Consider the following 16,760-nt stretch of genomic DNA (forward strand, 5'->3'; position numbering starts at 1 on the left):
GCAGTGTAAGCAATGAATGATGATGCTCATGTATAGGAATTGCTGCTTACCCACTGTTTACTTTTCCTCTGCAGGTTGCCAGCAGATCACTGGGAATCCCCACCTCCAAAATTTACATCAGTGAGACCAGCACAAACACTGTCCCGAATACCTCCCCAACAGCTGCATCTGTCAGTGCAGACATCAACGGGATGGCCGTCCATGTATGGAAACTGAGTTACTTGAACTAATGGGTTATAAGCTAGGACTTCAGAACATGGAAGTTCGATGTGTGTTTATCCTTTGCTTAAACAAAACGTAACTATTAAAAGGCAATTCCAGGCTAAGGATACCTCATAGCTTCTTTACCTGCTACGACTACCAGCATTGTTAGATGATGAATGAATGTATTTTTTTCAAGTTGTTCAAAACTCTCCTTCAGTCCTTTTGTAGTTCTGAAATGGAGTATTTATGATTTCTCAAGATGAGCAGAACAAAACATCCATTTAAACAACTGGCTTCTTAGTAATTAATGCAGCCTTATCCATAATAAATACATTGTGCTGCAAATCTTGGTAGCAGATGGTTTGTGAGCTGTGCTTCAGAATCAAAGACCTGTAAATGTTGATACACTCAAAGCAAACATCCTTCTGTAGCAATGGCGTGGTCATGATTGTCTCTGATACGGTGGAGTTACCAATGCATATATTTGCAGGGTATATGACTTTTTCATTGAAAAGAGGAATTTAGTATTGACCATTCTCGGGTTTAAAGAAAAGGGGAAGTGTAATCTGAAGTAAAATAATCAGGTTTTTATTCTCTGCACAGCTTGTCTGTGTTGAATTTAGGCAAGAATGTTATACGTTTTTTCAGTGTTACAGGATCATCTTGCTAGATATGCTAAAATGTCCTGCTATGACTTGGCACAGATAAAGTTACTGTATAAATGGGTGGACTTGTGATATTTTGTGTCATGTTCCTAAATATTCTGTACTGAATTTGGGGTTCCATTCTACTATCAGCGTAGTCAATCTGTTTTAACGTCTTTTTTAATCAGCGTTTCTTCCTACATAGCAAGATATCTGTTAGTGAACTTTGTTCCTTTTTATGATAGGCCTAAATCCTAAAGGCAATATTGATTTAAACAGAAGGGTCTTTGAAACTCCTGTAAGAGTTTTCATGATGTAAGCTATAAGCTGGCATTTCACATCTTTAAATATTGTTTCTCTTTGTTTCCAGAATGCATGTCAGACCATCTTAAAAAGACTTGAGCCGATCAAACAGTCTAATCCCAAAGGATCCTGGGAAGACTGGGTAAGCTGCCTGTATCTGTCACGAGATAAATGGGCATTGTCAGATATTGTTTGAGTTGGCAAACCCTGTATGCAGGTCTATCCTCCACCCTCCTGCTAGCAAAGATCTGTGCAAAGACAGTGAGAGAAAAACCTGGCAAGGGAAGTAACCAACTCTTGCAAGAGGTCATCCCCAAAACTTCAGTTAGGACTTTAGTACTGAGATTTCTCCAGATCCTCGTGCCTGTCCATGAGAAACTTGATCAAATAGAAGTCTTGAGTGGTTACATATATCTTTCAGGCTACAGTCTTGGGCAGGAAAAGAACTAGTTTGTAATGAAGGGATTCTGTGACAAAAATGACTTTGTGAGCTGCCACCCACCTCCTGTAGTGCTCCTTAGCTGCAATACCTCTGTACCCTCAGTAGTAAGAGATTAGTGTTCCATAAGCTCTCAGGCCATTTTCAGATCCAAGTTCTCTCCAAGAGAGGAGCTCTGACTTTGTGATTTGCAAGTCAGAATAGGATTCCCCCTGGCCTCATTGAAGTCAAGACTGTCAGTTTAACCTTTGTCTCAGGTTGAAAGTCTAACCTGTAGCTAAGAGCTGCACAAACAAGAGCAAGCCTTATCCCCCTGCCAATGGGCAAGTTCTGCCCTTGGTAGCTGCTGACAGGGCTATTTGGGGAAGCAGCTGCATCATGATGTTTTCCTTTGCGCTGCTGGTGCTGGGTAGCATGAAAGCTGTGTGTCACTGGACACCTTCTATTCATGCTGTCCTGGAAATGTGTTTGGGGTAGCTCATTTGCTGTGGTTGGATGATTACTGCTTTCAAACTCTTGTTCACTTTGCCAGATTAAAGCTGCGTATGAGAACTGTGTTAGTCTGTCGGCAACGGGGTTTTATAGGTGAGTGGATGTTCACACTGTAGAGGCACTGCTTTTACTTGACTGGGAAATTCTGGGGGGATTTAGGGACTCTGCTCTAACCTGGGGCTGCATTCTCTTTCCTACCTAGGAATGTTTAACTGAGGAGAATCAGCTCCTGATGGAGCACAGCTCTTGAGGCCAAGTTCAAATCTCATGTAAATCTGAAGTAGATCTACCTTCACTCTAGGTGACCTAGGTCTGAGGAAGCATAAATGAAATCGGAGCTTTGCCTGGGGCCCTGCTCTGTGTTAACCTTGTGACTTAGTTTTGTACTAGAACCATCAAGCAGGGGAAAAAGGAGGCAGGGGTTGTCCTTGAGGACAAAGCTGCTTATGGCAATTGGCTGGAGCAGTATCCTGTTTGTTGTGGCATGAGCAGATACCAGTGCTTCCAGTTTCATTCTTCCACTTTAAACTGTGTCTGGTTCCTGTGCAGTTCTGAAATGAGGCACTTCTCTTAGCTTTACTGCTGGAGCAAACCAGAGATTCATCGTCTTAGAGTCAGAGGGGTTAACATAAAACAAACTAATCACAGTGTTGGAGAGCTTATTTAGGACTAAAATACAATATGAGCTCATTTCTGTTGCATCTCTGAAATGTGTTTTTCTCTTAACCAAGTGACTGTTAGTATTTTAATAATCCAGTTTTCAGATAAAGTATAAAATGCCAGATACAAAGTTTGCCATGAACTGGGCTTAAATCACTTCTTAGTTTAATCCAGTTGCTGGTTCAACTTGCTTATGCTCTGGAATTTAATGACCTCCAGGAAATGTTCAACTGCACTCCAAAAGCAAAAGATTTGCTACTGGCTTGGTAGGAATGAATTCGTAATAGTCATCACAAGCCTTGAGATTCATGGGAAACTAAAGGCTAAAACAGTCGGATAGATTCAGTCAGGTTTTGGAATACAGAGCAGCTTTGGCAGATCTCTTGTTCCTACTTTTTTGCATGGGCTCGACAGAAGGGCTGACACAGAATTGAATAAGGTTTTCTTGCAGTGTGCTTGTATTCATTTTGACTGTTCATTGAATGAAATGTGGTTTTGTTTTCCTTTGTATTCAGAATTCCTGACCTTGGCTATGACTTTGAGAAGAATGAGGGGAAACCGTTCTGCTACTTCAGTTATGGCGTTGCTTGCTCCGAGGTTGAGATAGATTGCCTGACAGGTGACCACAAGGTGAGGGGGTCAGCAGTGAAATAGCCCTCTGTGTTTAGGTGAAGGAAACATTCACAGGGAGTTAGAACAAATACTGGGTGTCAGCCTGTTCCTAGCTCTGCCATTGGTCTGGTGTGACCTTCAGTGAATTTCTTAACTCCTCTGTTCCACAGTGCAACAATCCGTAAAGTATAATAAACCGATAATTATCTACCCTGGGGGGATATTAAGAGGCTTAATGAATGATTGCAAAAGTTATTGGATTTGCTTAAGTAAGAGATAGCAGCACTGTGTTAGCACAAAAAGAACAGAAACATACTGGAATTGGGTTAATCATTAAAAATCACACCAAAGACTTTTAGAAAGAAAGAAAAGAGAAAAAAGTATTTCATCAGAATCTGACCTAGGTGGTTATGCTCAGGTGCAGAGCACTGACGTGAGCAGCTGGGAACTGATATAAACTGGGTCCATGGATCCCTGGGGAAAACCTCAGTGAGTTCCTTTAGTTTACTTTAGGGATGAACCTCAGATTAAAAGTCAGTTGAGCTGAGATAGATGGTTGAACGCTGGCCAAGTGTGGGTAGTGGTTGGATATATTGCTCCTCCTCATACAAGACCAGGGTGTACAAGCTGCAGTGTTCTGTGCTGATTTAGTCTTTATTTCTGCCTTTCAGAACATTCGCACAGACATTGTTATGGATGTTGGTACCAGTCTGAACCCAGCCATAGATATAGGACAGGTAAGTAAAACAGTGTTGCTATTTCTACCATGTTAAAGTGCCCACACTACTCTGAGGCTTTTCTTGATCAGCCATTATCCCTCTTCAGGTTGTGCCTTTGCAAACAGAGCATTTTAAACTTGGGTATCCAGTGAGGCATACTTAGCTATGGAAACCAGTTTTGACTTAACTGTGCAGTAAGCACAGAATTATGTAAGAAAATACCCTTTTGGACTTTTTTTTTGCCTCAGACATTAAGACTACAGGATATTCTCCAGTTACCACCACACGGATGCTTGTCAGCATCTGCCTTGCCTAGGGAATGAATCCAGAAAATACTAATATGGAACAACCTCATCCCAGGCTCAGTTTCTACAATGTGGCATAAGAGACTAAATCCCACACTTCTATCTGTCAACATCAAGTGCCATTTAACTCAGTGAAAATTCTTCTGTGAATAAAGAGATTCTGTCCTCCAGCTGCTGCTGTGTGGGAATCTCAATAGGAAGTTGTACCAGTCACTTAGCTTGCAAATTCCTTGGGCAGGGACAAGCTTAAGTCCATATTTTATGCAGTAGTAATCACAATGATACCTCTCAGCAAATAAAGGTAATAAACACAGGGTTTGATGTACTAAGAGATGAAATGTTAGGTGTCTGCACATGCTGATCTAGCCATTTTAGCTCCCTTGGTAACTCTAGATGTTGATGTAGTGTGATTCCTGCTGCTTTAGCTAAAATGAAACTTCATTGAAAGCAACATTTTTCTTGAAAGAGACGTTTTTGGAAGTGGCTAAGGGGAAAAGGAGCCTTTCCATCTTCACAGCCTGTCAGCTTGGGTACAAAGAGAGAGGCTATACAGAGCCTGTCAAAGACATCTCAGTTTCCTGTGTCCTTCGAGGAACTGCTGCAGAGGATCTGGGGGCACAGGAAAGGATATTGTGTGACTGCAGGAGCAAAAGCACAGAGAGCTAGGTTTATGAATGTTCATTCCAGGTATTTAGACTGCTCTGCCTCTGTGAGCCCAGAGAGCAGAGCTGCTTCATGTCAAGTTGTTCAAGCACATCCTCCCCTCATAGCTGCTTCCCCCCCTTTTTTCCCCTCCTAAAATTTACACTGGTCTTTAGTATTTGAATGGATACAGGAGTGTTTTTTTGCAGGTGTCTGTGCTGGTCACCTGAGAATATGCAGTACTTAGGAAAGCATTTATACTGAAATAGAGAGTGTAAAATAGTTTATCTTCAGCTATGTCATCTTCAGTCTTCTTGTTCTTTGAATTATCAGCAAGTACAACCCATTCAGTGGTAACCTGCCTGTGACAGAATGAGTATTGTGGCATTGATTTCCTTTTTTCCCTTGGTTCCTCAGAGAATTCCTGTCCTGAATTTGCAGCATATCTGTTTGTGTGTATCTGTAAATTGCTTTACCTGCCAGGGCAATGCAGCCACATCTTTATGGGAACACAGGGACTGTGCAAAGCTGCCAAGCTGTACTCAGCAAAAGGGACAAGGGTTTAGGGATGAGAAGTGGGAAATTAGGAGGGGAGGGCTGGAAACTCTGGTAGAAATCATCACTGTTTGTTCTAGTGCAGGGAGGAACAGCAGCAAAAAATATGTAACCTTGTTTGGATGTGTTTGTAGATAGAAGGAGCATTTGTCCAAGGCCTTGGGCTCTTCACCATGGAGGAGCTACGCTATTCTCCTGAAGGAAACTTGTATACTCGAGGGCCTGGGATGTACAAAATCCCAGCGTTCGGAGACATCCCAACGGAATTCTATGTGTCTCTTCTCCGTGACTGTCCGAACAGCAAGGCGGTTTATTCATCCAAGGTATACCTGTGAGACCTGTAGGCCTCTTCCTGCTCTATAACTCTTGACACTGGGTGTGATGAAGTAATGGTGCATGTGCTATGCTGGCTGTATTCTGGGGTCAGGATGTTTTCTCATTCCTTACCAGAGGGATGCATATTATCCTTTATAGTTAGGAAGAACTGAAATGACCTGCACATTGCTGTCCTGATTATCCATTAGAGAGGACTGAAGTGGCTTTACTGCTGTAACAGAGGCCACAGCCTTCCCCTGCATGTCAGTTCCCTGGTTGCTCCTCCCCAGCACCAAAGCCACCACTGCAAATAATGTTGCCAGCAGTGCCACTTCCCCAGGTCTGATATGCCAACATCTTGTGTCTGAGTTTTCATGGTTTGTTTCTTTACTCTTTCAGTGCTCATGACACCCTTAAAGGTCCATTATTAATCCATGTGTCCTAAAGGTCCATTATTAATCCATGGGCTGTTCCCACTGCAGTCAGTGCTGTTCTCTGCAGTCAGTGAGGGCTGCACAGAGCAGGGCTGGAGGTACAGCATCAATGAATTTGCTTTACTTATGGTTCAACAGAGCATTTAGAGGCCATCTAACATCCTTATTTGTATATGCCTGGCCTGCTTCCTTAGAGATTCCCATTTCCCCTTCATCCACAGGAGCATCTTCATCAAGGAGAAGTTTTTGGATGATCAGTAGTGATGGCAATTAAGAAAAAAGGGGCTGGCAGGCACCTCAGTACTAGATAATACTTGTGTAATCCCTGAGGAAGGCATTTCTGCTGGTTTGCAAGGACCTCTAGTGATGGAGCATCATGGTCTCTGCCCAGACAGCTCACCACTGATCTATCTGAATTCCCTTTGCTGCAGTTTTAGCACCATTCCAAAGTCTGTGGGAATGGGTTAGTCCCTCTTTAATTCAGAACAGCCTTGCTGTGCCAGAAAGCTTGTGTTTTCCTACTGTCTGTTCTTTAAATGGACTGAGAGCTGTTTTAGCTCAGTCTTACCTCACCAATACCATGTGGCAGACTGGAGGCTGCCTTAGCTTCATGTTTCCCCACTGATCACATCTGGTAGACTAAGGCTCACATCTGGAAGGCAAGGGGATGTTTTGGCTTGGCCTTTGCTTCCTGACCACATCTGGGAGACTGAGACATTACAAAGAAGGAATAAGGAATACAAACAATTCCTTATTGTCACATAAGGCTTGGTCATCTTTCTTTAGCTTCATTAGTTTTTCAAGGGCCAGGACTGTTTTGGGCTGCAGCCTCACTCTTGCTTGTACTCTGTCTAGGCTGTGGGAGAACCACCTCTGTTCCTGTCTGCCTCAGTGTTCTATGCCATTAAAGATGCCATCTACTCAGCAAGGAAGGACTCTGGCCTGACTGAACCGTTCAGGCTGGACAGTCCTGCCACCCCAGAGAGGATCCGCAATGCTTGTGTGGATATCTTCACCAAAATGGTAATAGCTTCTGGTTGCATAGTCTGCTTCCTACCCCATATGATGGAGTGTGTGTGCTGGTCACAGTGGCCCAGGTCTGGGATTAGGGCAAGACCAGAGGCTGTGGCCCTGCTTAAGCGGATGGGGTTCATTTCATGGGTGTTACCCTTCATTTAACATGCCACCAAATGAGAGACCAGTCCACAGACCAGCACTGCTAGGGCTCCTGTTGCAGGAAAGGTTGCTATACAGTATCATGAAGCTGCAGTTCTTCCAAGTGCTGTCTGTAGAACAAAGGCCCTGGCTGACTATCTTCTCTCAGGGAATCACCACCACTAGCATATCTTGCAGGTCCATTCTGTGATTTAATGGTGTCCCTCAGGGAGGGAGGGAGGGAGAGGAAAATGTTGCTGAAAATACTCACTTCTTCTCAGTGTTATGGTCACAGGAGTCTTCTTAGAGGCTGTGGGCTTGATCTGAATGAGCACAGGAGTCAACCCTTTCACTGTTTCTTCATGGCTTCCTCCTCTGTTAACAGTGACAGGGCTGCATAGGAGTTGGTCCCTGCACAGGGACCTGCTGGTTGCAGTATACTCAGGAAACAGCTGTCTGTCCATGTGGGCATCCTCCAGGCTTTTGCCAGCTTGAACCCCTTTGTGGTTAACAGCAAAACCTGGTTATCTTGGTCATTCTCACCTGACACCTGCATCACTGTCTGGGAGGAGGACTTGGAAATGGTTTTAAGAACTTGCACAGGCTGTTGACCATCAGCCCTTCAGCTAGAGCCAGTCCCAGCCTCTAACAGAGGTGCCATGAGAAAGACATCTCTGTGTTTTGAAGGACTGGGGTATGAGCTCAGGTCTTCAATGGTACAAAGTCACCCATCTCAAAAGGAGCATAGTGGGGCACTCCAAACCCAAGCCAGGACTTTCATTTGTTGCTAACTTACTTTGTTTTCTCTTTACAGTGCCCTTCTGCTGAGCCAGGGACCTTTAAGCCATGGTCCGTGCGTGTGTAGAAGGGAAGCTTGAGGAGCAAAGTCTCCTCCTGAACCTGAGCTGACACCAGAGGGACCACAAAGCAGTAGGACTATAATGGGAAAAATAAATCTGTGTTCATGCGGCTCATCCACTGATTCATGGAGCTTTCACATTTAATTGTCCAATCATTGTTTCCTCTAGCAGAAGGAATTGCTGCCAGATTATAGCTGTGATGTAAATTCAAATGAAGAGTAAGTGGAAGCTGATGTTATCCAGATGTTATTGAAAAATCTTCCAGGTTTCATTTAAAACTGCTGCAAGGATGGGAGACATGCGTATTGCCAGCCAATGTGAAATAGCAGGGTGGTAGTTTCTTCTTTTTCTACTGTAGGGAAAAGATGGATCACCTTGTGATGCTGTGCCAAGAACTTGAATGCATTATACCCAGACAAACAGCCCTCTAGCTGAGATGGGGGAAGGCATGAGAGGCACTGAGGGCTGGACCCTGTTGTGTCCCTTCTGCACACAAAGCCTGATATACACTAGAGAAAGATGAGGAGGAGTTTTGATGTAAGCTAACGAAGATGGTCTTGCCTATTTAACAAAAGTGGCTCACAGGAATATCCTAAAATGTGACCAATCGCTGGTTTATCCTGTGTTAAATGACTATTGCTTTGTCTGCACTGGGGCTTTAAGGAATTCTTAGTTCACGTACTACTGATTAAAGATAAAAACTAGACCTATACCAAGAAGACTTGTAGCAAGATACTGCTTCATTAGCCCAGCCTTTTCCCACCCAACACCTCCACATCTTTCCCCGTCCTTTAAATAAGAAAAGACATCAGAGACCTTGGAATGACAGAGAAAGTTACTCATGATTGTTCCCAAGGCAGTTTATACCGGCCCAGGAAAGGGAGAGGAGGATGGACACAGCTAGCTGGGGATTAGCTGGCTCTGGGTGCCCTCTAGGGTCAGTCCCTTGCTGTCGTGCTATTGCCTTGCCTTCTTTTCCAGCCAACTCTTGGTTTTGCTGAATGTAAGAGAATGACAATGTTTTGCTACAGGGACTGCTTATCTGAAAAATGTGCTGTGTGATGACCTCGTGTCTTCTGGGTTGAATGCATTTTTCATGTTGGATTCAACGCTGAGCATCCCTCTTCAAAGGTTTTGTCACTCAGATTTAACACTGTAGCATCACGTTATCTCTAGGTGATATCAGACATGTACTGTACCTGCTCATCATGTGCCAACTCTTATCTGTTTCTCTGGCCCATAGCTTTATAAAGATGTCCCTTTTCAACCTTTGCACTCCTAGGGTCATCCAGAAAATATGGTGCAAGAGGATGTAACTCCATTGCCTTATATAAGATTTTGCTCACATACAAACTGCTTAAAACTGGCCTCCATCACAGGACTTAATGTATGTACAGTTTGAAATATGTTCTTTAAGCACTCCAGGGTATATAGCTTGGAAATGTGCAGATTTATTTCTTGGCCTAAAATGTTATGGTTCTCCCACCTAGAAGAAGCACGGTTGTGTATGTGAGTTGCAGAAAGTATTTTGTGCCTGCTGGGCTTGCTGTGTAATTGTTTTGTTAATTGAAATATGATATTGCTGTTTCTTAAGCATAGAGCATGTGGTAATGCAGAACAGAGGGAGCTACAGGCAAAGAGTATGACCTTGAGGAGCTTCCAGTGTTGTCTCAGGGGAAAGCCACCAGTGTTCACAAGAGACCTGTGGGTGTCTGGGACATGGTGGGATGTCACCAGCAGGATGAGTAAGTGCTCTTTATCCCTCATGGTTCTGGAGGCACCTTCTCCATCATTTCAGAAGGGGGTTGTGTGTCTCACAGCCGCAGTGACTGCCTGGTCAGGTGGCATTTGTAAATGAGATGTATCAAGTCTCTCTTTTGTTATTTGCTTTGTGTGTTAATTTGAAGTGTATTTGCCACGTGAGGTGTATGTGCAGTGGCCAGAGCAGGCTAGTTCAGTGCAGACTTTATCCTGTCGAGCCATTTTTGCTGCAGCACCAGGGAGCCGCTGTTTCCCAGGCCCCAGTCCTTGCCCTCAAGCTCTCTGCAGCTCAGGGCCCTCTTATTACCCTTCCACAGCTGATGGAAGGAGGAAACCACTTCCTTTTGGGGTGCACTGGAATTGAAAGTATATTATATCAAACACTTGAGGGAGGGGGGATAGTATAAAATCAGGGTTGCAAAGTAATTACACAAACTGGTTCTGAGGGTGTAGGAAAAAGGGAAGCTTGGAGACTCATAGGAATTTACAGAGAGATCATAGTAATGCCTGTGGGTGAGACAGGCACCCTAAAGAACCCGAAGCTGAGGTTTTCATTTCACCTCTTGGTGTCTTAACATTTCATACATTGGTTTCCTGTGAAACTAAGCGCCAGGCACTTTAGGGCTGGCAGGAATAATGCGGACTGCACTACAAAGCTGCCTGAGAACAGCTCTCCTGCTGTCGGTGCGTGGCACTGCCCTCTGCTAGGTGCTGCATCAGACCTTGTTATGCACATCTCCCTGCATGGGATGTCAGCTTGCCATGGCTGAAGGGAAGGCTGCTTATGAAGAGAAGAAGGCTCCCAGTGAAATACAGTATGGATGCATGGCTAACGTTACAGTCCTTCCAGAAGTGTATTCTCAGCAGAGGAACTATGCCACCTTGACAGACTGTACAGTATTACGCACAATAAGGGCACTTAAGTAATAATTGCTGTACCTGGGTAGTTTGTGTGAGGGTGGAAGGAAGCCATCTGATCTGATGCCTAAATGTTGTTAAATGCATGTCCCTTGGAGAGAGAGGGAAGCCACGTCCTCAGTAATTTCAGTTTTAGGTCAGTTCTAATCAGCATCTTTCACTATTGTTCTTTAATGAGCATTGTCAAATCAGTGTCCTTGTCACATGAATGTACGCGGAATTCTCTGTGAACGTCACAACACTGCACAATAAAGCTAAAAATTATTCTGGAAACAAGTGTGCTATGGTAAAAATCTGTCACAATCTGAAAGCTGGACAGCTTCAGCTCATCCTTGGTGTTGGGCAAGGATGGACCCTTCCCAGAGGCCAGTCAGGTCAGTGGCCAAGGCTGGGAGAGGACGGGTGGCTGCCATGTCCTTATCTCATCATAGCGAGTGGAGCTGAAAGCTAGGCTTGGTCCATTTGAGTCAGTCCTGTACAGGGGGAACCTCGCCCAAAACTTGTGAGTGGAGCAAGTATCATGTGGTCCTGGGGCCCTCTTGAGCCTAAACATGCAGGAGATGTTAAGGTCATAAACCAGGAACAGTTCACACAGCATGGATTAAAACAAATGATGGGCTGGGGCTGTCCTTCCCTGAGCATGGAAGGGTTGGGAACATCACCAGTGGTTCCTCAGGAGGGTATGCCATGCTGTGTCATATCTCACCTACTTGTGTGGAGTAGACAGGCTCCACATAATGCGCTCCTTTGGGAGTGCTTCCTGTATCTGATGGGGAGACTTGTCCCAAGGAAGCCATCGCTAAACCTCTTGGCCCAAAAGGGAGCCCAGGACACACCATGACAGTGCAGGCAGAGCACAGGTGGATGGTGCTGTGGTTTGCAGGAGCTCCAACTCACCCCACCCCACACCGCTAGGCTTGCTGAGGGTTGTTCAACCCCATCACAGCTCAACTCATGCACTTTTCCAAATCCCAGTGCCATGTGTTTCCCTAGTGCCTGCTATTGCATTGCCACATTTAAACACAGTTCAGCCGTGTGAAGAGCCTTGATACCCTGTCCCGGCACTGGTCCATCTCTGCTCTTTGCTGTGCCTTTTGGAGCAGTGACATGGACAAGTGTGCTGCATGCAGCTCTGGAGCAAAGGTCTTTCTGTGACCCAGGTGGTATCACAAAGCACTTCCACTTGAATTAAATCTCTGCAAACCATTCCCTCCAGCTGGGATATTGCTACCAGGTCTCCGGGGTGCTGTGGAGGTCTGACAGAAAGCTGCTGGAGAACGGGAAAGCAGCGAGGTCCCAGCGGTAGAAACGAGACAGTTGCTGCTTCTGCTGGAGGGACAGCTCACTGAACATCTGCTCTGATAACCAGCCATAGGTCCACTGCACTTGGCTGTCGGTGAACTCGGGGAGGAGGTTGTCCACAGGCAGCCCAGCCCTCTGCAGCAGGTAACCCAGCTCCTGCCCGAGGAAGCCAAACATCACCACGTAGTCGTACCGGACAAGGCAGGGCCGGCAGATGCTCACAAGAGGTTTCCAAGCCATGCTGGCATTGCGTGGTCCGCTGTCTAGAACATCCTGAACAAAGCTGCTGAAGGAAGGGCTGCTGCCCATGCCTTGCATGAACGTGGAGATCAGCCTGTGGAAAGGGTCCCTGACAAACAGCACTTTGGTGTAGGACCCTAACACTGCCTCTATCTCCGTCAGGTTGAACTTGCTCAGCTGCGTCTCCTGTATGTGATGCCACGGGTAGGGAAGCGGCACCGGGAGCGTCACGTTTTCCTTCTCCAGCTTTCCCAAGAGCTGCTGCCATTCCTCCGTCCCTGTCGATGGCACTTGGCAGTAGAGGAGGTCCAGCTTGGTGCTGACCCTCAAACTCGAGAGCAGGCAGGCTCTGTCCTCCGGGCTCCTCGGCAGCGTGGTCACTTTGCCCGCCTGGCTGCAGAAAGCTCTTAGTCTCTTCTTCCTGAGCTGCTGGGTGTGAAGGAAGGTGTCCAGGGTCAAAGTGAAGCCTCCCTCTGCCCTGGCGGCCAGGTCACCTGGGAAACACCATTTGAAGATGGAGGGTGACTAAAGTTCATACTAGACCTCTGCCTTGAGCTGGCACAGGATGCTGTGGCAGGTCCTTTTCCAGCCACTGCAGCATGGAAAGGACATAGCATGAAGAAAGAAGATGGGTAGGGGAAGGGAGACCTGCCCTGCGTGGTAAAGAGCTCAGGAAAGGGGTTTCCATCCCTGTGAATGTGGGGGAACTTGGACACACAGACCCCTCTTTCCCCAAACCCCCATGTCTGAGCATTGACCTGGACTGTAGCAGTGCGCCACAAGCCCCCTTCTCCACTAAATCAGAGCTTTTGCCTTTATCTCCTCACTTTCAACTGAGCTTGGCGGAGGTAAGTTTACCAAAATGAGTCAGAAATATTGTGGGAGCTGAGAAGTAGTAAATTGCTTCTGTTAATTAGCTAACATCAGCTATGAAATGTATGTGAAAGCAAGAGATTATCCTTAATGGCTCAGGGCAATTTAGGGATCCAAACACACTTCTTGCATCACTTCCATATGTAAATTCTTTCTACTGTAGATAAAAAGGCAAAAGCAAATAAAACCCAAAAAGCAAACAGAAGCCAGAAGAAACCCAAGCAAATATAAAAGGCAAAAGCAAACAAAAAGCCTCTATTGCAGTAGGTTTAATTTCTCAGATTCCAGATTTGCTTTTTGCTCTTTATGTTCTTGGGTTTGATGTGAAGAGGCCAGAGTGGGTTTGAATGCAGGGGATGAATACCTGCCTTGCTGCTTTATTCCCTTATAGCAGCATCGTCTGCTCAGTGTAGGCATTTGGCAGCCCTGGGGAGATGGTCCCAGGTCCTTGGGAAGTTGATTATTTCCCACTGATTTGTGGAGGCCATGGCACAGGGAACAGATACCCAGCTAAAAGTAGGAAAAGGTCTGCAGGAACCCAGGAAGAAACACAGCAAAGCCTGAAGCTGTCCTGGGCTTCAGCTGCCCAGCCCCACACCGACAAGAACATCTAGTGATGGCTTTGCCCTGGATTGACCAGCACTGGAGGGCAAGGCCAGGTTGGACAGAGCCTTGGGTAACCTGGTCTAGTGTGAGGTGTCCCTGCCCATGGCAGGGGGTTGGAACTGGATGAGCTTTAAGGTCCTTTCCAACCCAAACCATTCTGTGATATTTTAGGCAAGAGAGGCATTAATCACTGATTCCCAGGCTCCCTCCTGCCTCCCCAACAACATTTCACCCTTCCCAGCAAAGGTTTTGGGGTTACCTTCAGCAGTTTCCCCACCACACCTGGTATCAATGACCCCACTAAGGACATAAAGCTGCAGGGCTCCATGGCAAGGGCTTTCTCCACAGGTTACCCCGCCCCAGGGGCTGTGCAAACAGCATCTTCCCTGCTGTGAGCATTTGCCCACCCAGACCCCATAAGAAATCCCCAGGCCATTCATTTCCCCCAGGTACAGAGGAGCTGCCTCCATGCGGGACCACCATGGTGCCCCTGGCATTACCTCTGTGTCCAGTTGCTGGGCTCTGGAGCAGCAGCTTCCAGCTCAGGAAGGTGGCGATGCCCAGGGCAGCGGAGCAGATGAGGCGGGGAAGGAAGCGCATTTCGCGGGTGCTGCTGCAATGCTTGGAGCCGAGCACAGTGCGGGCCAGCAGGCAGGGACGGGGAGAGAGGGTGATGGGGAACCTCCTGTGTTTATTTAATGGGAAACACACCCAGAGCTGGGTTAAAGGTACTGTTTGGGCAGCAGCCCTGCTTGGCTAGGGGCAGGGAAACGGCCTGAGGCACAAGAGGTGCCTCCTGCTCTATGTTTACAAGGTGAGCTTTTGAGGTAGAATCTGCCTTTTCCTTCAACGGCTTTCCCATCCCCAGTACTCAGCCACACCACATGACTGCGGTCCCAGTGAGAAACACCCTGCAGACCCAGGTGGGGAGATATGTCCCCCATCCCCTGATACACCTTGTTCTCTGCTGGCTTTGCCTCTCGGTGAAGCACTGCTGTGGGAGTGTTCAGGGATGAACAAATGGATGGCAGGCTCTGGGTCCTGTCTCCATAGTGCTGAAGGGTCTTTTAAGGTAGAAGCTGGGGCTGCGGAGGTGATGTGACGGGGCACATCCAGTGTTAGATGTTCCGGTCCAGGAGGGACTGCTGAACTGCTGCCTGTGCCCTTTTTGCTGAGGGCTGCTTAAAATCTGTGACTGCTGCTTGTGGTGTGAGAGATCCCAAGCAGAGCAAAGGTCATGTTATACCACAAAGAGAAGGAGCCTGACCAGGGAGTGTGACAACTATAGAGCCCAGGGCAAAGGGGACCGCAGCAGCCTGGGGAGTGTGACCTGCTCCCATTCAGCCCTCATGGCTACAAAGGCTTCACACCAGGCAGTGATTATACACAGATTGCCTTTCCATGGTGAGACCTGCTGCCAGCAGCATCCCATGCGCTGGCACGGGGCAGGGACACACACACTGACTGAAGGACCCTGCAGCTGCGAGGGGCTGTAGTGGCCAAAGGAGATGGGATTGATGCTTCAAAGCCTGGGGGGAGCAAGCGGGCAGGCTGCGCACACAGCCCCAGCCAGCCGTGGGCACAACGGTGAAGCAACCCCGCAACCCGTATTGCAGGAGGTCCTGAGGGAGCCCGGTTCTTGTGCCACGGGTGGATTTGCCGTCGCTCGGCCTGGATAACCGTGTCTTTCCCACCAGAGGGTGCTCCAGGTCCGAGGAACCCCCGCCCGCCTCTGCTGCGTTGGGTTGCGTACACAGACAGCGCTTCTCCGCTGCCGTTAAAGGACCGACCCATCATCACCGTCGTTATGGTCACAGCGGCGGCTTTCAAAGCCTGCTGGGTCTCCTTCGAGCCTTGGGCAAGCTGCTGGGACTCTGGGAAAGGCTGTGGAATGCTTTCCATCCCTCAGTGAGGAGGATGCGTGTCCTTTAGGTGATGGCATCCTGACGGGATCAGGTCTTGCAGCTGAACCCCACTGCAGGTATCCCTGCAACCCGTCCCCTCAAACACAGGAGAAGCACGGCGCAGCCTGAGGTTGGGGTATATGTGGGCAGGAGTGAATGGCCACCCTTTGCTCCCCGTCCCAGCAGAAGACACACATTTCAGTGTGAGCTGCAGTGCCGTGTGATGGGTCTTAGGGCAGGAAGATGCCTGAGTGAAGGCATTATTAGTAACTCATCATTAACCATGAAATTATTATTACTAATAATAATTATTATTAACTGAAAATAGGTGTTTCTTGTGTCAGTAACACAAGACGACCCCACAAGGCCTGCACTGGGATCAGTCAATCACTGCAGTGCAGGGCTCTGCACAAGGCAGCACACCCTCCAGCACAGGTTCACTGGTGTGGGGGGCAGCACCATCAGCTTCCCTGCTCCTGGGTACCAGCCCGGTGCTTCTCTGCAGCTCCCAAAGCTGCTCTGGGGCAGCTGGGCAGCAGCATCCATGGCCTGGACACACACCAGAGCCCTACGGGGGCTCAGCAGCAGCCTGCCCAGCCACCAACGAGCCTGGCTTGAGCACAAGGAGATGCTTTATATTAGCGTTGTGCAGAGGGGCAGAAGCAGCTCTGCGAGTTCCCTTCACTAAGCAGGTGGCAGCAGCACGTGCCTTCCTGCATCAGAATGTCACACTGCAGCAGGGACTGTCCCAGCGGCAGCCCTGCTGAGCGAAAACGCAGCTGGAGCTGGTGGAGAGAGATGAAGTGTATCTGTGTTT

General features: G+C 47.4%; 2 protein-coding genes across 3 annotated transcripts in view; one reads left to right on the forward strand and one right to left on the reverse strand.

The window, feature by feature from the left end:
* The window catches only part of XDH (xanthine dehydrogenase), a 49,584-nt gene extending 41,131 nt beyond the window's left edge, over nt 1-8,453 (forward strand). For both annotated transcript variants that reach the window (XM_061350504.1, XM_061350505.1), the window contains 8 exons: nt 75-203; nt 1,219-1,293; nt 2,123-2,175; nt 3,258-3,372; nt 4,026-4,091; nt 5,710-5,898; nt 7,180-7,347; nt 8,294-8,453. In XM_061350504.1, coding sequence (XP_061206488.1) covers nt 75-203; nt 1,219-1,293; nt 2,123-2,175; nt 3,258-3,372; nt 4,026-4,091; nt 5,710-5,898; nt 7,180-7,347; nt 8,294-8,344 — 846 coding nt within the window. In that variant the 3' untranslated portion in view covers nt 8,345-8,453. The remainder of the gene's footprint in view (nt 1-74; nt 204-1,218; nt 1,294-2,122; nt 2,176-3,257; nt 3,373-4,025; nt 4,092-5,709; nt 5,899-7,179; nt 7,348-8,293) is intronic.
* A 1,398-nt stretch (nt 8,454-9,851) lies between these two features.
* On the reverse strand, nt 9,852-14,714 carry LOC133210801 (carbohydrate sulfotransferase 9-like). The gene is made up of 2 exons (XM_061350506.1): nt 14,540-14,714; nt 9,852-13,054 (listed from the first exon to the last, which is right to left on the reverse strand). Exons 1-2 carry the CDS (start codon nt 14,637-14,639, stop codon nt 12,246-12,248), a joined length of 909 nt encoding a protein of 302 aa, XP_061206490.1. The 5' UTR covers nt 14,640-14,714; the 3' UTR covers nt 9,852-12,245.
* Between the last annotated feature and the right edge of the window lie 2,046 nt (nt 14,715-16,760).

This window comes from Neopsephotus bourkii, unplaced genomic scaffold, assembly GCF_033783945.1.
Source record: "Neopsephotus bourkii isolate Nb327-2 ecotype Australia unplaced genomic scaffold, CSIRO-AGI_Nbou_v1 NB_518, whole genome shotgun sequence".
Classification (NCBI taxonomy): domain Eukaryota; kingdom Metazoa; phylum Chordata; class Aves; order Psittaciformes; family Psittacidae; genus Neopsephotus; species Neopsephotus bourkii.

Coding starts and splice junctions, on each gene's coding strand:
- LOC133210801 (XM_061350506.1), bottom strand. CDS start 14,639: ATGCGCTTCCTTCCCCGCCTCATCTGCTCCGCTGCCCTGGGCATCGCC. Junction 13,055..14,539: donor CCCAGCAACTGGACACAGAG/GTAATGCCAGGG, acceptor GGTGTTTCCCAG/GTGACCTGGCCGCCAGGGCA.